Source organism: Hypanus sabinus, chromosome 8, assembly GCF_030144855.1.
Source record: "Hypanus sabinus isolate sHypSab1 chromosome 8, sHypSab1.hap1, whole genome shotgun sequence".
NCBI lineage: Eukaryota > Metazoa > Chordata > Chondrichthyes > Myliobatiformes > Dasyatidae > Hypanus > Hypanus sabinus.
Genome location: NC_082713.1, coordinates 165,475,538 through 165,500,175, shown reverse-complemented (window position 1 = coordinate 165,500,175; position 24,638 = coordinate 165,475,538). Strand labels below are relative to the sequence as shown.

The 24,638-nt window shown below is 41.3% G+C and overlaps 1 protein-coding gene across 4 annotated transcripts in view; it reads right to left on the bottom strand.

Annotated features, from left to right (window-relative positions):
* Positions 1-19,307, bottom strand: part of LOC132398677 (zinc finger C3H1 domain-containing protein) — a 65,274-nt gene extending 45,967 nt beyond the window's left edge. The window contains exons 1-6 of one of the 4 annotated variants that reach the window (XR_009513769.1): positions 18,206-19,307; positions 7,729-8,133; positions 7,583-7,647; positions 7,266-7,491; positions 2,111-2,340; positions 26-146 (exon numbers count right to left, since the gene is read on the bottom strand). Coding sequence is in view for 3 of the 4 variants with exons in the window: in XM_059978433.1 (XP_059834416.1) it covers positions 26-146; positions 2,111-2,340; positions 7,266-7,491; positions 7,583-7,647; positions 7,729-8,133; positions 18,206-18,680 (1,522 nt within the window). In the remaining variant the exon portion in view is untranslated. The other 3 variants (XM_059978433.1, XM_059978434.1, XM_059978435.1) reach the window with 3 other exon arrangements.
* Between the last annotated feature and the right edge of the window lie 5,331 nt (positions 19,308-24,638).

Below are 24,638 nucleotides of genomic sequence, written 5' to 3'. Positions count from 1 at the left end.
AACTTAATTCACAAATAACACTAACCTGGTGAATTGGTTTCACTATCTGTTTCCATTGCAACTTCTTCATAGTTATCATACTGATACAAATTGCCGGACTCTTCTATTGGTTTTTCTTGTGATTTTTTGTTATCTGCGTCTGTTGACTAGGATAGCGAACATAAATTAACTAGGTTGAATCAAAATGCAAATCTGCTTTTAGACTCCACTGATTACATTATGAAAATCAATTAATTCAGTTTTAATTTGTTTTCAGACTTTATATCTAGTGCACTGAACATCAAGTGCAGAATTGCAACTAACTGCTATTTCAGGCCTTAGTTTTGTGGACAGTTGTCAATGTTATGAAAAAATCTTTACAGGGCTTATCACCATTATGCCGTGTCATATGACATGGACGATAGTGGTCTTATGACCATGATTGTTCTTGGCAAATTTTTCTACAGAAGTAGTTTGTCATTACCTTCATCTGGGCAGTGTCTTTATAAGACAGGTGACCCCAGCCATTAGCAATACTCTTCAGGGATTGCCTGGCATAACCAGGAATTGTGATATGCATGACCTGCTCCCATGGCTTCATGTGACCCTGATCGGGGAACTAAGCAGGTGCTACACCATACCCAAAGGTAACCTGCAGGCTAGCAGAGGGAAAGAGCGCCCTGCTTTGGGAGAGATGACTCTTCACCCCGCCACCCAAAGGGGCCAATACACATTTGTGCTGCAAAGGCCAATCATCATTACTGGCTAACACTTTATTTTGCTCAGCATTCACTTTTTAAATGAATTTCCTACATTGTCCTTCTGCAACAAGGAACACTGATTGCTTAAGCATTGCCATATATAATGTAGCCTGGCCACAGAACTGACGCTGCAGAAAGCAGTAATCAAAATTTATTTTTTTTTTTTTTAAAAAGCAGAAACATAAAGCATAAGTGATGAAAGGTCATCAAATGGAAATGTTAGCTTTTTTCTCCACAGATGCTGTCTGATCTTCTGGGTAATCCTCCAGCATTTTGAGTGGGTTGCTTTAGATTTTCTGCATCTGCCACTTCACCCATTTTGTTTATCGATTCAGAAATCAGCCACTTTTAATCCAAGGTGCCAATATGACATTAAGCTTCTAACTGAAAAATCCTTGTATTCATCATCTATTAGTTTCACACTTTCCTACTCAATTATATTCAAACATCAGATTCAGGATTATTTAATAACTGAAATGGCAAATAATTTTGAAGTTAAACTTGCAGCTATAATTGTCCTACACTCAAAGTAATAAACATCCAATACATCCATTTTGTACAATAATGGTGGTGTCTAGATGTTTAAAAATACTGCCAGCATAAATTACATTGAACAACAAATATTTTGCTTCCTGAATACTTTTGGGTGTATCCAATGAATTTTGGCTGCTGATCACGAGATTCCCCTATCATGCACCATTTTAAAAACAATTGCCTACATTTGTAATTTCAATTCATATTTCAAGTCAGAATAATGGATGCCAAAACTAAGGAAGGTATTTTTGTTGGTCCACAAATCAAACTGGTCATCAATGACATGAAATTCTTGTAATGGCTCTGGAGATAATCGCATGGAAGGCATTCAAAAATGTTTTTGAAAATTTTTTTGGCAACTACAGAGCACCAGACTACGTTCACCTGGTTGACATGCTTCAAGCACACAAAACCATGAAGTGCAACATGTCATTAAAGATTCATTTTCTGCATTCCCATTTAGACTTCCCTGCAAATCTATAGTGAAAGGTTTCACCAGACATTGCAGTCATGGAGAAATAGTATTAGGGCAACGGGAATGCATCAATTCTGGGTGAGTATTGTTGGACACACAAGTGCAAAATCAGACACTGATTACAAATGAAAATCATCAAAACATTTTTACTTTAGTTGCACTATTGCAAAGCATCAGCACCATTATGCAATTAGACACATTACATTCAATAAAAGTTAATTTCTTGCTTCTCCAAATTCCTACATGATACAATTAGTATGAAATTATATTTGTGTTCAGCATCAAGTACTCTGCCATAAAACAAAAAAATTCTGAGGAAGCAACACGTTCAAAAAAAAAATTTGTTGTACAGTTATTTTACCTTGCAACTAGATCGTCTTTTTCCTCCGACAAGTTTCATAAAACGGTTGTACTGCTCTTCCTGATTGGAAAGGTCACGAATTTTTCTGATTTCATCCTCCCGTTTTTTTCGTTCCTCTTCTTCCATCTGTTTCCTTTCTTCATCCTCCCTGCGCTGTTTTTCCGGCTCTTTTTCCTGCTGGATTTTTTTCCAAGTTTTGGTCTTTTGCCTTCGCCTTTGCCTTCGCTTTGCTATAGAAGATAAATAGATGACAGATTCAAGAAGGATTAAAACTATTTTAATTATCAGTTTGCCCTATCTTTTAAAGTACGTTTTCTCATTATGCATTTTAACATTCCATATATTTTTTAAGAATATCAACGGCAGCTTGCATATCTTGATTCAGTTTCACCAAAAAATGAGACACGCTGGTCAATTACTTTCACAGCACTGTTGAAATGCTGTACTCAACCTGGGATCCATGGACCTTTGCTTAATGCTATTGGTCCATAGTATAATAAAGGTTGGGAAACTTAATTAGTTCTATAGAGTGCAGAAAAGTTCTAAAGATGAAGCTAAATTTCTTGAAGCAATGATAAATACAGAAAATAAGATAGAAGCAAACAAGATAATGATGGCTATTGATAGGGTAGCTTTTCCCATGAGCACTGGTTTAAGGAATTAGAGAAAATACAGCAAAAGTGAAGATGAAAGGGTGGTTGAAAATCATTTGGAAATCAATAAAGAACTTAAATTGATTCCAAGTCATTAAGGGTCAATACGGGCTTTCAAGATGAAATTGCAAAACCCCACTCGCAAACAATCAAACTGGCAGAACAGTTCTCCCTTTAATGTCCATCAGAATTCCTCTCAAAATCATTATGTAGTTAAGAGGATTTGGATGTCAATATCTCATGGTATCATATCAAACATGAGCAAGGAAAGTGCAGGAAGATATAGCAAAGAAACCAGGTATATAAAGCCAGAATGAATGCAATGCAGGCTTTTCCCCTTCAGGTTGGGTGAGACTAGAAATAGAAGCAAAAGGATTAAGGTGCAAAGTGAAGTATTTAAGGGGAATCTGAGGGGAAACTTCATGCAGAGGATAGAGCTAAGTGATAGATGTGAGTTTAATGGTAACATTTAAGAGAAGTTTGGATAACTTCATAAATAGGATGAGTTTGGAAGGATATAGTCTGGTGCAGGCAGAAGGCAAGGTTAGCATTGATTAGATGGACTAAAAGGCCTGTTTCTGTGCTATAGTACTCTAAGACAGAGTTTGATTGATTGCCATGTGGTAATAATACTTGCGAGTGAACGCCATTTAGCAAGGGTAATGAGTACACCAGGGGTAAAGAATGCACTTCAACGTCCATCACTAACAGCAGCATGGCAACTCCACCTCTAAGATGAAGGACAAACCACTAGTGTGGTCTGTGGTTGATGACATAAGAATTATAGGCAAGAGAGATTTTGATTTGTCTCTATAAATCTGTCATAAATACATCTGCTTGTGGAGCAGAGGGGGAGTTAAAAAAAAGATACATCTGTTTTTACAGCTCAAACATGTATTTACACAGTACTAAAAGATTTTTTGTGTAGAGCTCAAAACAGCGTACAATTCTCTGATCATAATATGTCAACTTGCATAGGCAGCTTCTAAGGAAGCAAAATTCTTTTCATCTTGCATCAGGACAGTCTGAATGTCCTTTGTTTCTTCCTTGACCAAATGCCTCTCTACCATTACTATCCTTTGCCTGGCTGAAACTGATGTTGCATTTGACAGCTCTTTCACAGGATACAGCTGTGCCCAAGTTATGCACATTTCTTTATTAGACCAAATTCACCCACTTCCTTTTACAGTGCACTTAAGACTATATAGTTGTTCCTACCTCTTCACAGGCAAACTTAAATTTTCATCACTTTTGCCAATTTCCAACTTGCTCTCCTCTCACACCATTTGTTAATGACTCTCTCCTTCCCTTTCTCAGCTTCATCTTCATTGGTAGACAGGTTAGTGACCAGGATCCAGAAGCCGAGGGAAACTTGCAGTTGCCTTGAGTGCACTTCCTCTCATACAGCTCTCAGTAAACCAGAACGCTGGAAGAAGTCAGACCAAGCAGCATGTGTGGGTGCAAAAGATGCAGGTAATCTAACAGTGCATGTCCCATCCCTGCCTCATACTATTATACATTGGCAACTGTTCCTCCTCCCTCAGTCCTGATATAGGGTCTGGACCCGAAGCAGTGGCTTACACCTTGTTTCTGCAGATGCAGCTTGATCCGAGTTCTTCCACCATTGAGATCTGAATTCTTTCGTGTTCTTTCTGTTCCAGATTTCAGCATCTGAACTCTTTTCTCCTGCTTCCTGTGAAGATTGTATCCACCTGTTTCTCCATTTTTCTATGACACAATATCTTCATTTTTCCCCAAATGGGGCTATCACATCTGTTTCATTTCCTGCACTCATGCTTTTCAAGGGCTCTCCTGCCCTGCAAAACAAGGATAGGGTCCTTTGTATTCTGTCTGGGTTGGCTGACAGTACGGACATCAACTTCGAACTTCTGGTAGTTTACCCCCCTCCTTCACCATTCCCACTTCCCTCTCTTACCTCATCTCCTTACCTGCCCATCACTGCTCCTCCCCCTTTCCCTTCCATCCTCTCCTATCAGATTCCCCATTACCTCTTTCATCAATCGACTTCCCAGCTCTTTACTTCACCCCTTCACCTCTCCCAGTTTCACCTATCACCTTCTTACTCTGACTTCTCATCTCTTTTTTCCCCCCAGTCCTGAAAGGACTCAGCCCGAAATGTCGACTGTTTACTCTTCTCCAGATACTACCTGGCTTGCTGAGTTCCTCCAGCATTTTGTGCGTATTATTAGGATTCTTTGCCCCTGCCTTTTATTTTATTTGCCAAGATAGAGAATATGACAAGAGAATATGGGCTTACTAAAGTTAAGTCTCAACCAGAGGACTACTTTCAGTTTAGATCACACATGAGGTAGTGTTAAAGGGATTTTGAGATTTGAGGATATTAATAGGGATGAAGTTTAGACTGCTTTCCCTAGGGAGCAGGAAAGGCAAGTAGTTTAATTCAGGTATATAAAATATCATTAAGGTAATAGTTAAGAGTACATAAAATTACCCAATTTAAGACAACGTAATAGGACTAGAAAGAAATTCTTTCTTCCACCTCAGGGGTAATTATGGTCTTCAATACATTGCCTGAATGGGTTGGCTGACCTTAAAAAAGCTCAGAGTATACCCAGAAAGCATCCAAGTAAGCTCTCAATGTACTGTAACCTCTGATAGAGCCGGGAAATAAGTGTGGTCTCCAGAGCCCTTACTGCCAGTAACATGACAGCTTAAAAGGTCAACGTGTGAGGTATTCAATCTCTAACATTCTACAGACTCAGTGTACAATAACATTAAAATAATACATTATTCCATCTAGCTCCTTGCCTTTATCCACAAAACCTAAATTTAAATGTTTTCTCCAAACTACATGGCTACCAGACCCATTCTGACCAAGTGGTGAACATTCAGACAGAAGCTGGCAGCAGCATGCACACAAACAATAAGAGGCAAACAGGGATATGGGGTGAAAAGTGAACAAGAAAGCCAAATGGGTAGCAGGAGACGAAGGCAGGACAGATAGATAACGATCGATGTGACTTGGGCTTGGGATCAGATACAGCCCTGTCAGACTTTAATTTTATTCCTGAGCAGGCTTTGCCCTGAACATTCTTTTGTTTCTCTTATTTCCCCTTGTGGAGATACATTGCTACTAAAGGAATTGTAAGACACTCCTTTCCTTCACTAGCCTGCATCAGGTCACCCTTGGGTAAGGTGTAGAACTTGCTAGCTCCCAGATCAGGATGACAAGAAGCATAGGAGCAGGTGGTGGATGGTCATATGAGCGGCTGGTACATATGCCTGAACACTGACACCAGGCACACAAACTCTGAAGCGTATTGATAATAGCTGGTGGGGAGGGAGAATCACCTATCTTGTAAAGACACTGCTTAGAAGGCGGCAATGGCAAGCCTCTTCTGTAGAAGAATATGCCAAGAATAATCAAGGCCATGGAAAGATCATGATTGCCTATGGCATATGACACCACATATCACGATGACAACCCGCTGTGCTTAACCATAGATGTGTTTTCATGACCCCATTCAAAATAAGCTAATTAAATTTTACTCTGGGCTGTCGACAAGACAGCATTAAATTATTCCCTCGCCTGTACGATATCTTCCCATTATCCTCAGTCATCCCCTTAGCCCTGACATCTTTATTTCTCTTTCTCTTCAAAATTCAGCAATGAATTCAGCAAGAGCTCCATTCTTACAAATAAATCACCTTTGCAGTTCCTTCCTCTCCTCAAATGTTGCTGGATCTGGAGCTCCAACAGCAGTTTGTACTTTGTGTGCTTACTAGAATTATGTTAGAATCACATTACTCAGTTCCCCTCCTAGTGACAAAACTGAAGACCTCCAATGCCATTATGACAATAATGAAATATTGCCTTCACCATTTACTTCTGTACAGCAACTGATAGGATGACTACTCAATTCTACGATCCTAGTCATTGCTTCAGTTTCCATTCAATCTGTCCTAGGAAAAATCTAGATTACCTTTTTGCCTGCTTGTACTATGTAAAATCTGTCTCAATCCTTCACGCAATTCATTTCTTTTTCATGTTCAATTTTTTCAATGCTCTCCTGATTCATCTGAATGATTTGCCCTATAGCATCCTGAATGTCATTTAAAATTGCCATAATTTTCAAGCCTCTTATTAACTTGACATTAATTGCACCAACTCAGTATAATCACACACACAACCGATTTTTCCAGCTCTGGAGTTACGGGCAACCCTTTTTGCAGCCATGTCTTCAGACATCTAAGACCTCAAATGCTCTCCACAATCCTCAGCATTTCCTCCTCCTTGGATACAATCAAAGCTCAAACACCTTGACCAAGCTTTTGTCTGCTTCTATTATGTCAAATAGCACTTACAGCTAAAGCAAAACTTATACTAAATTGGTATAAAGTTACCAATAAAAGAAACTTGCTTCAATAAAGAAATATGTACTTTGTACCATCAATCATGACATTCCAAATGCTGTCATTTGCACCAGCAATATATCTTTCTCCATAAATTTGTATACTACCTGCACTAACAGTTTTCTTGATTGCATGCATTTCTGGGCTACTCCTGATCTTCTGCTGAGAAATTCTTGGCTTAGTTAACTTCTCCTTGCTCTCCTTTATTACACATTGTTCTTTTTGTTGCCACTTTTTACTTGCAGACTGTAATGCAAGTAGACGCAAGTGGAGTTCAGACAGCTCTTCCTCCTCCTTTTCTTCCGCATCTTCATCTTCTTCCATTTTGGCATCCTGTTAAAATGTCAAAATTCATTACCTCCAAAATGACTGCAGAATAATGTTCCTATTATATTTATTTCACACAAATATACTACTAATTTACCTTACTGGCAGATTCTGATAACTTTTTACTGTTTGAAGGACGACATGAATCTTTACTTTCAGCACCTGAAAGAAAATGTAGAAACTTACTCTTCAATTGTAATGTTTACATTGCAAAACTCACTTAATAACAACTGTTCTTTATACCTTGTATTACTGTTACATGCTCTAAAGGGTCCGCTTTCGGGTCTTTGTTTAAGTTGATTTGATCCAGTTCAGCTGGAGTAGGTAGTTTATTTCTCACAGGTTTTATTTCAAAGGATTGAAAAGATTTAACCTGAAGTTTCTCGGTGGAAGACTGAAAATGCTCATTGTTCTTGTCAATACTGTTTATGTCAATACTAGCATTCCCAGATACAACTCCTGCTTCTTCTTCCAACAAGTTTTCCCCCTTAGCAGTTTGAGACATCTTCTCTTCCCTATTAAGGCATTCCAGTTCCAGCTGAATCTCCTTGTACTTCCTAAGTAGATCTTCAAATGTTTCTACCATGTCATCTTCACTTCTGTGATGATAAGCCGGTCTTCTTGATAATGAACATCCAAAAAATTTTGCTGAGTTAAATGTAAAGGAAACTTAACTCATTCAATACACAGCAAGTTAACTTCCATACTCCAAGGTAATGCTTAAACAGAATCCCATGTTGTAAATGTTTCTAAAATACACACACTGCAAAAGTGAACCACATTTTCATTGTTATCCAAACTTTCTACAGATCATCTGCTGCCGACAGCGAGCGAGGTTCAGGAATGATGTGAGCAAGGCCTCTCAGTATCACTTTTGCTTTCCTCGTTCATTTGGTTGCACACCCAACTGCAATATTTTATATAAAAGGAACCAGTTTCCAGATCATCTTGCGATCAGCATACAATTAAAATTAACTTTTTCATTAAACATTGCAAAATAAAACAATGGGATGCTCCAAGAGAGTGCAAGCTATTCAAGCCCTGAAACCTGCTCTGCCATTGAAGATCACCACTGAGCTTCTTTGACGACTATACCGTTTTCCCATCTTGACCCCATATTCATTTACTTCTAATTCATCTTACTGGCAGCCACAAAACAAAAAGAACCCATACAAAGACTGTCAAACACCTTATGTGCAGAGTCCACTGACATGAAGCCTGGAACAGGCCATAGCCTCAGCCCGGCACAGACCCGGGTAAACATCACCCAGCGAGCAGAACCAGCCCAACCCTCACCTCTGGTCCCGACACCATGCCTTTTCAAACTATCTGGCCTGGTATTTAAATCGTCCACACATCAGATCGCTCCTTGCACTAAAACCCAGGCCCTGTCCTATCAATACATTCTGGGCTAGGACCCTGCACCACATTTCTGCCCAGAACCAACCTATCCAAATCAGCCTGGCACTTGGATTGATCAATTTTACAAGAAAATGTGTTATTAATAAAATATTTAGTTGTATTCATTGTCTTGTTTGCCAACAGCAAGTAGTCGCCGGGCTTCACCAGCATTACCTTATAATGTTCTGAAAACTACCACTCTCACCTGAGCTTCAAAAGCTCTCCGGAGTAGAGAATTCCAAAGATACATGCTTAGAGAGATGGGAAAAAATATCATTCCAGTCCCAATTCAACTAATGCTCATTTTGCAGATTGTTCAACCAGAATCATTCTTGACTTATCTACTCTGCAGATCATTCCTGGGACCCACTTACACAAAAAGAACACTCAGCAAAAAGCAAAAATAGAAATAATTAACATTTCATGTGAGAAACCCTTCATAAGAACTAAAAACAAAACTTCTCATTTTTTTTTCTTCCTCCCAAGATGTGCTGAGAGATGCTGCCTGACACGAGTGCTTCCAGCATTCGCTTTTCTTTCACATTCTGGATTTCATTTCCCAACTATAGCATTGTACTGATTACCTGAGACTAAATACATAATATCAAAACCTCATCAATACAAAGATAGGTCAGTTGTAAGGAGGGAATCAATTTTGAGGCAGCTCACGTAGAGCTGAGATCTTGCAGCTCCATCAGGTTTCAATCCCAACTTCCAAAACTTGGTGTGCACATCTGAAAGACGTGGGTTAGAAAGGAAGTGGCAGAATCTGGGGGAGTTGATGGAAATGAAAGCAAATAAAGTAGAATTAATGCAAACTGGTGTCTGATTGGCAGTAGGGACTTGCTTCCATGTTGAATAAAAAACAATTTAAAAAAATGAAATCAGAATAATAAACGCTTCTGTACTAAAGTATTGGAAATGTTGGTACATCAAAATGTTAGCATGCTGAGACAGCAAATGATTAGAAATGTTTGTGAAATGTCAGATTTTATTGCAAGAACTAAGGAAAATAATTATGGATTTTCTGATGGGCTGGTAAGTCTGCAATTTGGTACTGCATATACTTTTGATCTCTGTATTTAGCTAAGGATGTGCTTGTATTGAAATCTGTACATAGTTCATTTGATTGATTTCTGGTATTGAAAGCCCTAATGAACAAAGAACGTTTTGGTCCTTTAATCAATCCAATAGGGAAGTATGAGGTGATCATATTGACACACAACATTCTCCAGGGGAGTGACAGGACAAATGCCAAGAGGGTATTTCCCACACTGACGGAGAACTGTGGGTATAATTTTAAAACAAGCGGTCATGTTCATCACTATCTGACAGTGACCTGGGTTCAGGAATCACTGTGATCAAGGCCTCACAGTGATTTTCATTTTGCTGGGTGGAACACATTTGCTTTCCTCATTCACAAAATGCTGATGGAACTCAGCAGGCCAGGCAGCTTCTATGGGGGAAAAAAAGCAGTGTCTACATTTTAGGCAAAACATTTTTTCCCCCATAGATGCTGCCTGGCCTGTGGAGTTCCTCCAGCATTTTGTGTGTTGCTCGGATTCCCAGCATCTGCAGATTTCCTCGTTTGTGCTTTCCTCATTTACTTGGTTGCACAGCCAAATAACTGCAATCTCTACATTTATACACCCAACGTGATATCGTCTTTTTAAATAAAGGTGTCAGCTTCTGATCAGCAAATTAACAATTTTTTTAGAAATAAATATTGCACTCTTAAAAAACAATGGGATGCTCACTCCAAGTAGGAAGGACCTGTTGAAAGTTGTAGTAGATAACAAGAACATACTGTCAGGGCTCTTCACTTTATGGTCTAAGTCCAGCTAGGTGCCAGAATGCCTCAAGAATAGCAGGACCATATTGATCCCCAAAAAATGATAAGTAAGATCAACTGAAGGCCAATTTACAAGATGCCTGAAGATAAACAGTACAATACAATGAGCCCTTCGGCCCAAGATGGTGTGCTGACATTTTAACCTACTCCAAAATGTATTCATGCCTTCTCTCCCACTAGCCCTCCATTTATATATTCTTTTAAATGTTTCTGATGTATTTGCCTCTACCACCAGCACTGGCAGTCTGTTCCATGTACTTACCATTGCCTGCGTAAAATTATTAACCCAAAGTACAAATATAGGGTCACAATTGGCTCTTCTCAATGTTAAACAAAGGCATAGTCCACTCAGTCTTGCTTAACATGACACACCTGCCATATCAGTTATGTTCTCAATTCTTGCGCATTAGATGAAATAAAATCTTGCAGCAATAGCATGCACACAGCACCATCACTTGAAAAATCCAATACAGAATCAAAGCTACTGGTCAACATGCTCAGTTTCTTACCTTTGAGATAATGTGAGAACTCGATTTTTCAACTTTGAATTACTATTCTCCCTCTTGCAAGCAGCCGAAGTGCTACTCCTACCCATACACCACATCCTTCACCTTTATTCAGGGCCCCAAACAGTCCTTCCAGATGAGACATCACTTCACCAAAGAATCTGCTGGGGTTGTCTATTGTATGCACTGCTCCCGATGCGGCCTCCTCAACACTGGTGAAACCCATTGCAAATTGGGGGATCACTTCATTGAGCACCTCTGCTCCATCCACCAAAACTGAACATCACAGGGCACAAAACATTTTGCTTCCGATTCCCAGTCAGACATGTCAGTCCATGGTCTTCTCTTATGCCAAGATGAGGCCATCTCAGCGTGGAAGAGCAACACCTTGAATTCCATCTGGGTAGTCTCCAACCTGAGGGCATGAATATCGATTTCTCCTTCCAGTAAAAAAAAAATTCCCTCCCCCACCTCTCCTATTCCCCACTCTGGCCTCCTACCTCTTCATCCACCTTTCACCTCCCCCGGGTCCCCTCTTTGTTCCTTATCTCTCATGATCCACTCTCTTTGATTCCTTCTCTCCAGCCCACCTGGCTTCACTTATCACCTTCCAGATATCAAAAGACAATAGGTGCAGAAGTAGACCATTTGGCCCTTCGAGCCTGCATCACCATTGGCTGATCAACTACTAACAATACCCGGTTCCTGCCTTGACCCCATATCCCTGGATTTCCCTATCCATAAGATACCTATCTAGCTCCTTCTTGAAAGCATCCAGAGAATTGGCCTCCACTACCTTCCGAGGCAGTGCATTCCAGACCCCCACAACTCTCTGGGAGAAGAAGTTTTTCCTTAACTCTGTCCTAAATGACCTACCCCTTGTTCTCAAACCATGCCCTCTGGTACTGGACTCTCCCAGCATCTGGAACATATTTCCTGCCTCTATCTTGTCCAATCCCTTAATAATGTTACATGTTTCAATCAGATCCCCTCTCAATCTCCTTAATTCCAGCGTGCACAAGCCCAGTCTCTCTAACCTCTCTGCGTAAGACAGTCCAGACATCCCAGGAATTAACCTCGTGAATCTATGCTGCACTTTCTCTACAGCCAAGATGTCCTTCCTTAACCCTGGAGACCAAAACTGTACACAATACTTCAGGTGTGGTCTCACCAGGGCTCTGTACAAATGCAAGAGGATTTCCTTGCTCTTGTACTCAAATCCCTTTGTAATAAAGGCCAACATTCCATTAGCCTTCTTCACTGCCTGCTGCACTTGCTCATTCACCTTCAGTGACTGATGAACAAGGACTCCTAGATCTCTTTGTATTTCTCCCATACCTAACTCTACACCGTTCAAATAATCTGCCTTCCTGTTCTTACTCCCAAAGTGGATAACCTCACACTTATTCACATTAAACGTCATCTGCCAAGTATCTGCCCAATCACTCAGCCTATCCAAGTCACCCTGAATTCTCCTAACATCATCACGTCACCCTGCCACGCAGCTTAGTATCATCAGCAAATTTGCTGATATTATTTTCAATGCCGTCATCCAAATCGTTGACGTAAATCGTAAACAGCTGTGTTCCCAATACCGAGCCCTGTGGCACCCCACTAGTCACCACCTGCCATTCTGAGAAACACCCATTCACTGCTACCCTTTGCTTTCTATCTGCCAACCAGTTTTCTATCCATGTCAATGTCTTCCCCCCGATGCCCTGAGCTTTGATTTTACCCACCAATCTCCTATGTGGGACCTTATCAAATGCCTTCTGAAAATCGAGGTGCACTACATCCACTGGATCTCCCCCATCTAACTTCCTGGTTACATCCTCCAAAAACTCCAACAGATTAGTCAAGCATGATTTACCCTTGGTAAATCCATGCTGGCTCGGCCCAATCCTATCACTGCTATCTAGATATGCCACTATTTCATCCTTAATAATGGACTCTAGCATCTTCCCCACCACCGATGTCAGACTGACAGGTCAATAGTTCTGTTTTCTCCCTCCCTCCTTTCTTAAAAAGTGGGATAACATTAGCCATTCTCCAATCCTCAGGAACTGATCCTGAATCTAAGGAACATTGGAAAATGATTACCAATGCATCCGCAAATTCCAGGGCCACCTCCTTTAGTACCCCAGGATGCAGACCATCCGGACCTGGGGATTTGTCAACCTTCAGTCCCATCAGTCTTCTCATCACCATTTCTTTCCTAATGTCAATCTGTTTCATTTCCTCTGTTACCCTATGTCCTTGGCCCATCCATACATCTGGGAGATTGCTTGTGTCTTCCTTAGTGCAAACAGATCTAAAGTACTCATTAAATTCTTCTGCCATTTCTCTGTTTCCCATAACAATTTCACCCAATTCATTCTTCAAGGGCCCAACATTGTTCCTAACTATCTTCTTTCTCTTCACATACCTAAAAAAGCTTTTGCTATCTTCCTTTATATTCCTGGCTAGCTTGCGTTCGTACCTCATTTTTTCTCCCAGTATTGTCTTTTTAGTTAAGTTCTGTTGTTCCTTAAAAACTTCCCAATCATCCGTCCTCCCACTCACCTTAGCTCTGTCATACTTCCTTTTTTTTTAAAATGCTATGCAATCTCTGACTTCCTATGTCAACCACTGTGGCCCCTTTCCCCCCTTTGAATCCTTCCTTCTCTGGGGGATGAACTGATTTTGCACCTTGTGCATTATTCCCAATACCTGCCATTGCTGTTCCACTGTCTTTTCTGCTAGGCTATCCGTCCAGTCAACTTTGGCCAGCTCCTCCCTCATGGCTCCATAGTTTCCCCTGTTCAACTGCAACACTGACACCTCCAAGCTATCCTTACCCTTCTCAAATTGCAGATAAAAATTTATATTATGATCACTACCTCCTAATGGCTCCTTTACTGAAAGATCGCTTATCAAATCCTGTTCATTACATAACACTAAATCCAGAATAGTCTTGTTCTTGGTCGGCTCTCGTACAAGCTGTTCCAAGAATGCATCCCATAGGCACTCTACAAACTCCCTATCCTGAGGATATCCAAATATCCTCCTTCCCCACCTTATATTGCCATCTTCCCCCTTCATTCTTTCCTGAAGGGATGTGGCCCAAAAGGTTGACTTTATTAATTTCAGCTGCCTGACCTGCCAAGTTCCTCCAGCATTTTCTGTGTGTTGCTCAGGATTTCCAGCATCTGTTTTTAATTACAATTGACTGTATTTATTATTTAGGCCTAAACATGCATGGGGTCAATAGAACTTGCCAAAAAACAATTTAACTTGAAACTTCATTTTAAAAATAAGTATTCAGCACACTCAATTATGCCTTCCTATTCCATTTTAAATGGTCACAACCTGAAATGCCATCTGCCAATACAAATAAATATCCAATTAATACTACATATAAGACTTTGCTCCATTATAAAATGCAGTAGAAATTCAGGTTCCAGTCCAACATTTGTGAAGACCGAAGTCAAACAATATATGGTGAAAATTCATGAGAATTTGGAAACCAGAGAAACTGATTAAAGAACAAAATCCAAATTAATCCCTTATTTACAATTTGTGGCATCTCAAAACATAATGAAACATCTATTAGGTATGATTGAGAAAGTTACAAAGCTGTGCTGTATATTCAGTCAACCAGATTCTAACTTAAGAGTCGCACATTGAAGTTATTTTAAAACTGGAAATTGGGTTGTGGAGGATTGGTAGTGAGTGATCTTTCAAAAAAAATCACTAGATTCTGGCATGATTCTGGAGAAGTGGAAAATTGCAAATTCCAAGAAGGGAGGGAGGGATAAGAAAGGACATTGTAGGCCAGCTAGACTGACCTCAGTGGCTGGGAAGATGTTGGGAGTCAACTATTAAGGATACGGTTTCTGGATACTAGTGGGCACATTATAAAACAGGTCATAGTCAGCATGGTTTCCTTAAGGAAACATTTTGCCTGACAAATCTGTTGGAATCCCTTGACAACTAACAAACACGATAAGCAAAGGAGAATTGGTGGATATTTGTGTAAGAATTTTTTTAGAAAGCCTTTGACAACAGGCTGCACATGAGGCTGCTTAATAAAGTAACAGCCCATGATAATTACAGGAAAGACACTAGCATGGATAGAGGATTGGCTAAATGACAGGAGGCAAAGAGTGGGAATAAGGGAGCCTTTTCTGGTTGGCTGCTGGAGGCCAGTGGAGTTCCGCAGGGGTAGGTGTTGGGACTGCTTCTTTTGACATATTTATGGCAATATTTTGATTGACAGAATTGAAGGCTTTGTGGCCTAGTTTGCAGACAATATGAAGATAGATGGGGAGGCAAATAGTATGAAGGAAGCAGGTAGGCTGATCAGGAGAATGGGCAAAGTGGCAGATGGAATACAGAACCAGGATATGTATGGTCATGCACTTTAGTAAAAGGAATAAGAACGCAGATGCTTAATAAAAAGCGCAAATGGAGAGAAAAGTAACTTAGGAGTCCCATGTAGGATTACAAAAAGGTGAATGTGCAAGTTGAGTCGGTGGTAAAGAAAGCAAATGCAACGTTAACATTCATTTCAAGAAAACTAGAATATAAAAGGACGTAATGCTGATGCTTTATAAAGCACTGGTGAGGCCTCACTTGGAGTATTGTGAGCAGTTTTGGACCCCTTATCTAAGAAAGGATTTGCTAACAATGAAGAGGGCTCAGAGAAGACTGATTCCAGGAATGAAAGGGTTATCATATGAGAAGCGTTTGATGGCTCTGGGCCTATACATGCTGGAATGAGGGGGAATCTCATTGAAAACTATGAATGTTGATAGGGTGAGGATGTTTCCTCTAATGGGGGAGTCTAGGACCACAGGGCAGACTCAGAATAGAGGGACATCCATTTAGCTCAGAAATGAGAGATTTCTTTAGCCAGAGGATGGCAAATATGAAATTTGTTGCCACAGGCAGCTGTGGAGGCCAAGTTATTGGGTATATTTGTTGACAGGTTCTTGATTAGTCAGGGCGTGAAAGGTTACAGGGAGAAGGCAAGAGAATGGAGTTGAGAGAGAAAATGGATTAGCCATGATGAAATAGCAAACTTGATGGAACAAATGGCCTAAATTCTGCTCCTATCTCTCATGGTCTTTTAAACATCAAGATGTACTTTAAAATTGTTATTGTAAATTTATCCAATTTTCTATGCAGTTAAGACTCCCCCACGAAATACATCACTCCACGTTACATGTTAGGAAACCACCCAACATCAGCAAGTTATGTTACATCACAAATTACAGAGTATTTACTATTTCTATTCAAATACCATATATAAATAATTCAGGAAGGTCACATTTAAAACAAATCAAGGGACTCAAATAACAAAACAATTTCTATTTTCCTTATCTGGGACCTCATTTGAGAGCACCGGTCAACTGCGTCAAATTATGCTAGTAATGACTATTCCCGCATCAGGGAAGATGGCTTAACTGCAGTCACTAGCAAAGGGGACAGTTCAGAAAATTAGATGGTTGGCCTATCACAAGCATCTAACAAAATTCGATTGGTATTCCTTGCAGCTCAGAAGGTGTAGCAAATGTGATGAAAAATACAATCATTAAATATTTCTACTTGTACAGATATGTACAATACAGAACGGGCCCTCGTAGACTAGGTTGACCCATTTAAACTGCATACTCCCATCACCCAGACCATAGCACTCCATACTCCTACCATCAACATACCCATCCAAGCTGCTCTTAAACATTGAAATCTAGCTCAAATGCACCATTTGCACTGGCAGCTTGTTCCACACTCACTGCTCTGAGTGAAAAAGTTTTTCCCTCATGTTCCTTAAACTTTTCATCTTTCATTCTTAACCCACAACCTCTGGTTGGAGTCCCACCCAACCTCAGTGGAAAAAGCCTGCTTGCATTTACCCTATCTATAACCCTCATAATTTTGTATACCTCTATCAAATCTTTCAATCTAAGTTCCAAGGAATAAAGTCCTAACCTATTCAATCTTTCCTTATAATAGTATATCCTTTTTCCTTCCCACAAGTTATAAGATAAAGTGTGACCATTTTAGAACCAATTGGTCAATAATTTCTCTTCACACAGGGGGCAGATTATTAGAAGCATTTTAAAAGACAGGAGGTTATTTTTTATAAGATTGAGCAATTGAACTTTGAAAGCTCCTGAAAAAGTGACATAGCTTGGAGATCAGTCAGCATTATATTGAATGTTGGTGACAGGTGGCCCGTTCCTACTCATGTTCTACATTCAGGCTATAGGAATCTAATAGATTTTAATTTCAATTCTTGTTCTGATGTGGACTCCTCCTACAAGGCCACACCTTATATTCCATCTTGGTACCCTCCAACCTAATGGCATGAACATCGATTTCTCCTTCCAGTAGCCAAAGACCTCCCTCTCCCCGATCTTCGACTTCTTCTCACATGCAGTTCACTTCCCCCTGGATCCCATCCTCCTGCGCTCTCTCCTATAGTCCATTCTCCTCTCCTGTCAGACTGCTTATCTCCAACCCTTGATCTTTTCCACCCATCTGGCTTCACCTATCCTCCTCCTCCCCCCCCCCCCGCCACTTTTTTTCCTGGCGTAATTCCCCCTTTCTTCTCAGTCTTGAAGAAGGGTCTCAGTCCAAAATGTAGACTGTTTAATCATTTCCAGAGATGTTGCATTGTGTGGTACTATGCATTACACGACCTATCCTCCCGAAAGGAAAATACCCACTGGTCCTCTATAATACTTAAATTCGACAATGACACTCTAGTGGGTAAACTACCTGCACCTCTTCGTTTCTAATATACGTCCTTAAGTTTCCATTCCGGTCTCACGCGGGTGCTTGACTATGATAAACGAGCTGATTCCGAAGGGAGGAGCCAGGATTGCTGTGATTATGCTTGGTCAGCCAGCCCGGGGCCTGCTGGGCCTAACACCCGGCTCAGGGCGGGGTAAAAGGCCAGGTTACGGAAGGATACGTTTCCTGGGCGGAGAGTCTCTGCGGGCGTTGCTGCCGCTGTTGAAGTTGGGCCCTGGACCCGGCCCAAGTCTCCCTCCTCTCTTCCAGCCCCAAGGCCCCGGACACTCCCTGCCCCAGCGGCCACGGTTGGAGCCTTCCCGAAAGCGGAAGCGGCCGAAAGTTCCATGGCTCCTCTCCCAGAAGTTGGAGCGGGGCGAATCGCCGAGCAGAGCGGGCGGCGGCAGCAACGGCTGCCGTGCGAAGCCCCGGTACGGCTCCTTGAGCCGGTAGGACAGGCCGTTGCCGGAGGACGGCGACTGAGTCGTGAGGCGAGAGCCGGGCCGGTGCGGTTTAGGCCCTGGGCCGCCAGGTCTCGGCCTCTGAGACACGAACCGCGAGTCCCGGTAGAAATTCTCGTCGTTGTCATCGTCTATCTCGCCGTCTTCCAGCTCCCCTTCTTCCTTAGGCGACAGCTGCTCCCCGCCGAGTTCCATGGCGTCGCCTATCACCAGCACCGAGCGCCACAGGCCGTCTCCGTCACCATGGGTGGAAGCGGAACTGACGTCAGAAACGGGGCGCGTTCTCGGCAAAGCCGGAGCGCGCGCACCGCCTCAAGGCAATTCTTCCTCTTATGGAGTTGGCGTTCCAACTTAACTTTACTGCCACCAACTGGACGGGAGGGTGATGTGGTGTGGGGAACTGGGGCAACCCCTCTTTCAAACTGCCCCCCAAAAGCCCTACAGATAACTCGGAAGATGTGTAGTTCAGGTGGTTGGGTTGAGTTGTTCTCCCGATGAAAGGTCTTGGCCTGAAACGTTGACTGTTGTTCCTTTCCGTAGATGCTGCTTGACTTGCTGAGTTCCTCCCGCATTTTGTGTGTGTGGCTCTGGATTTCCGGCGCCTCAGAATCGCTTGTGCTTGTTCTCTGATCTTGGCAATTTACTTGCAAACACTTCGGCATGAGGCACTGACATGGTGACAAGACATTTGTAAGTAAATTGCCAATATCGGAGAACAACTCAGCCCAGATCAGTGCTGAAAAGAAGATACTGTGAATTAAATTAAAGGCACACCCATAACTTAAAAGTTTTTAAATGAAAATTGTCAATCCCCAAAGATTGTACTAAAGCCTGCATTGGATTTCTTTCAACCATATATACTTCACACTGTAATGTTTCATAATGATGACAAAACCGACACACTCCAGAGTGATGTTTTCCAACAAGATATAAGGAATAATTAAGCATTAAATGCCCAATTCTAAGTCGTCAATATAATTCCTTCCCTTCTTATTTTGCCCCCTTCTCCCACAAACTGAACAGTTTTATGTATTCTGTAAAGGTGTCTCCCCTTATGCCCATTATCACACAAGTCCTGCCATTATACACTTATTTCTAAACCCTACCAACCCCTTAGCTTCTGATTTGCTAAGTAAATGTCCATTGCATCTGTTGAACTTTTAACAACTTTCTTTGCTAAATAATTAACCACTCATTTCCCTCAACACCTCTAAGTGCAAGGGCCCATAAAAAGAAAACATGTCAACCAATAATTTGCATATGAAATAAAGTTTGAAGAGTTTCCAGCAGTAAATCTGACCTACTGCTAGAATTACCTGATTTAAGACTCATCAAAAACAGAAACGAATCTGAACAAATTGCAACCTGACATGGACAAATTTCTCCACCCACAATAATACTAAAATGATTGCAACTAATTCTGCTGTATGTACTGATAAATGGCTAATAAGTAATTTCTTTATCATTACCTGTAACTCAGGCACAAAAAGAGTCATGCCAATACTCCCAGTTAAATTATCTTTTGAACCATCTATAAAACAGAAACAAAATCAGGTTTAGTATCACCAGCATATGTTTTGAAATTTGTTGTTATGTGGCAGCAGTACATTGCAACACAATAATAGAAAAAAATTAATTACTCTAAGTACATATATTGAACAGTTTAATTAAATTAATAGTGCAAAAAGAGAAGAAGTAGTAGTGAGATTTAATGTCCATTCAGAAATTGGAATGCAGAGGGGTAGAAGCTGTTCCTGAATCGTGGAGTATATGCCTTCAGGCTCCTGTACCTCCTCCCTAATGGTAGCAATGAGAAGAGGGCATGTGCTTGGGTGATGGGGGTCATGATGATGGATGTCACCTTTTTGAAGCATTGCTCTACGAAGATGTCCTGGATGCTGGAGAAAGTTAATGGCCATGTAAAGCTGAGTTTATTTCGATCCTGCGCAGTAGCTCCCCCGCAGAGCCCCAGACCATACCAGAGAGTGAAGCAGCCAGTCAGAATGTTCTCCACAGTACATCTGTAGAAATTTGGGAGTGCCTTTGGTGACATATCAAACCTCCTCAAACTGGTGTGTCCTCTTTGTAGCTGCATTGATGTGTTGGGCCCAAATTAGATCCTCAGAGATATTGACACACAGGAACTTCAAATTGCCAGGATTCCTTCCACAACTTGGACTGCATTGGTGGAAAGAATCCAGAGATGCACAAAACCAAAAATTCCTTGTACAATTTCCACATGTACATACCTGGTTTCCAAATGTTCGAAGTTAATTTTATTATCAAACTACATATATGCCACCATATACAACCCTGAGATTCATTTTCCTGCAGGCATACTCAGCAAATCTATAGAATAGTAACTATAACAGGATCAATGAAAGATCAACCAGAGTGCAGAAGACAGACAACAAACTGTGCAAATGCAAATAAATAGTAATAAATAATGAGAACATGAGATAATGAGGTAAAGAGTCCTTAAAGTGACATCATTGGTTGTAGGAACATTTCAATAATGGGGCAAGTGTGTGTAGTTCATGAGCCTGATGATTGAGAGGTATTAACTTTCCTGAACATGTAGATGTGCTCAATGAGTTGGAGGGCTTTACCTGTGATGTACTGGGCCTTTTGACGGGGCAGTACCTTTTGGAGGAATTTCTGTTCAAGGGCATTGGTGTTTCCAGACCAGGCCATGATGCAGCCAGTCAAAACACTCTCCAGCACACACCTATAGAAGTTTGTCAGAGATTTAGATGACATGCTGAATCTCTGCAAACTCCTAATGAAGTGGTGATTTCTCAATTTCACTTACATGCTGGGTCAGTATCAGAATCAGGTTTAATATCTCTGGCATATGTTGTGAAATTTGTTGTCTTTGTGACAGCTGTACACTGCAATACATCATAATAGAAAAAATACATGTATCACATACATACATATAAAATAGTTAAATAAGTCATGTAAAAAATATAAGTCATAAAGTATTGAGGTAGTGTTCATGGGTTTAATGTCCATTTAGAAATTGGATGGCAGAGGGGAAGAAGCTGTTCCTGAATTGTTGAGTGTGTAGCTTCAAGCTCCAGTACCAGCTCCCTGCTGGTAGCAATGAGAAGAGGGCATGTACTGGGTCATGAGAACACAATCCAGGACAGATCCTCTGAAATAGTAACACTCAGGAATTGAAAGATGCCAACCCTCTCCGGTCTCCATTTATGGTCAACGGAGATTGATTATAAAGGCAATAATATTAAAAATGTTGAAGTCTGGAGCAGCAACGTTCTGGGGGGAGCAGAGTAGATTGAGCACCTGCAATGGGGAGGAAAGGAACTGTTGATTCTTTTGGTCCTGATGCGGGGTTTGTTGACAGTTTCTCTAGCCGATTGTTTGTTACACGTTGAAAATGTTGCCTCACCATGTGAATGCTTGAAGCTGTGGAGTAGTGTCATTCTCCACCTTGGTCTGCTCTCTCAAACATTTATTATCAGAGTATGCTTGCAGTATACAACCCCGAGGTTTGTCTTCACCACAGACAGCCACGTAACAAAGAAGACCATGGAACCCATTCAAGGGAAAACATCAACTCCCCTCTCCCCACCACTAGGTGCAAAAAAAATTGCATAAAAAGCAACAAATAAAAACACAAGAATATAAAGCACAATTTGAAAGAGTCCAGGCGTATTCAGTTCAGCTCAGTCTCTGGTGCCTGCAGTCCGGCTGGATTCAAAATTGCCCAAAATAGCAACAAAAAAAACGAGTGACCAGAAAGCAGAAACACATCATTAAGTGAACTACAGAGTTCAATCTACAGACCTCATCAACGTACACCAACCACACTCATCGTCATGTGTTTTCCCCTGCAGTCACATGAAAAGCAAAACGTCCTTTACACCACTTCCCTTCTCACCATCCAGAGTCACCAACACTCCTTCCAGCTGAAGTTACAGTTGGGTTCTTCTAATCTAGTGAACTGCACTCGGTGCTCACAGTGGGCTTTAGTGAAGTCAATGCAGCTTGGGCGATTGTTTGCAATGTTCAGGCATCTAGTGGGCATAAGTGCCCCTGAGCTCCTTGCCTGCTATCTTAATTCTCCATCACACGTTGACAGTTTAGGTTTCTATTTTTTAAATTACACATTCACAGTAACATCCTCAAAGAGGACCACAAACTTGTCGTAGGGTTTGGAGGCTTGCATGCCTCAGTGACATCGAGAACTATGTTGGCTGGAGTCAGGGCTTAATACTTTGGCTCATGGTAGGGTCACCCATGCCAACTAGGTCAAAGGGTAGAGACCAGTCTAAAGTTGGTCCACTGGGCCACCGGTCCTCCAGCTTCAGGGGTTCAGCTCAGGGCTAACAACCCTGAATGGTAAATCAAAATTGTTACGGAAACAGCAATGAAGAATCCTTCTACATGTGAGTGTGGCAGTATTCCTGAGTCTCCACCCAGACTTGCATGACTGACAGTGGTGAAAACCGAGGGGAAGCTACTGACAGGATGAAGAAAGCTCTGAACATCGCCAGAGATGGAGGATCTTCATTGCTGCCCTAAACAGCAGGAGCGTAATGGGCAGTAACTACTTTTTTAGTATAACTATTTAATAAATATATTGTACAGTATAAATACTTAATGTAACTCAGTTACCTCTTCTCCATATTTATTGATCGTGTATTTCTTTGTACTGCTGCTGTAAAGTTAACAAATTTCACAACATATTAATATTTATATTAAATCTGATTCAGAAACACAGTGAAATATGGCATTTATGTTCACAATTAACACACCCTCGGATGTGCTGGGGGCAGCGTGCAAGTGTCAGCACACATTACAGTCCCAATATACAACAGCATGCTTACAGTGGAGCCCCAGTTTGACAATTGGACCCCTGCACTGCAACAAAGACAACGCAAGCTTGAGAAAGAACTTCTTCCGGGGAACGGTACAGTCTTCTGGATTCAATATCAAATTCTCCATCTTTAAGTAACTCACTCATTCTTTATATCAAGGTTCACCATTTCTTCCTAACTTTATTGTGATACAATGTTTGTTTTGCTGTTATTTGATCTGGCCTGAATTGTAAGTCCCACAGCTTTAATTTAGCAATACATTAATCAAAGATGCATAATCTGATTCTAACTGCTGCATGACCTAAGCTGTTAGTTTGAATAACTCGTACTAATACTGTGTAAATCTGTAAAAATATTGGTTCAAAACATGCTGTAACTGATTATTAGATTTACCTTTTCCTATTTAATGTCAGTGCACATCTATAAGTGCATCCCAATGCCTTCACCATCATTTTGGGAGATTTTAACCAAGTCAGTCTGAAAAAAAAATCACTGAACAATTACTATCAACAGATCACTTGCAATACCAGGGGAAACTGCACACTGGACCATTGCTACACCACCATCAAGAATGCTTACTGTGCTATTCCACACTGTCACTTCAGGAAGTCTGATCACCTTCCTGTACTTCTACTCCCTGAGTATAGGCAGAGACTGAAGACTGCAGCACCAGTAGTGAGGTCCAAGAAGGTTTGGACAAGGAAAACACAGGAGCGCCTACAGGATTGCTTTGAATCGGTGGTCTGGACTGTATTCAGGGATTCATCTTCGAACCTGGATGAGTATGCTGCAGTTGTTACCGACTTCATTAAAACCTGCGTGGATGAGTGTGTGCCCACAAAGACTTGCAGTACATTCCCAAACTAAAAGCTGTGGATGAACCAGGAGGTTCATCATCTGCTCAAGGCTAGATCTGTGACATTCGAGGCTGGTGGCGCAGGTCTGTACCAGAAAACCAGGTATGATTTGTGGAGGGCTAATTCAAGGGCTAAGAGACAATTTCGAACGAGGTTGGAGATGACATCAGATGTATAAGTCTGGCAGGGTTTGCAAGACATTACGTCCTACAAAGCGAAACCCAATAGCATGAACGGCAGCGATGCCTCACTACCAGATGAACTCAATGCCTTCTATGCACACTTTGAAAGGGAGAGCACAACTACAGCTGTGAAGATCCCTGCTGCACCTGGTGACCCTGTGATCTCTGTCTCAGAGGCCAATGTTAGGCTGTCTTTAAAGAGAGTGAACCCTCGCAAAGTGGAAGGCCCTGATGGAGTACCTGGAGCACTCTGAAAACCTGTGCCAACCA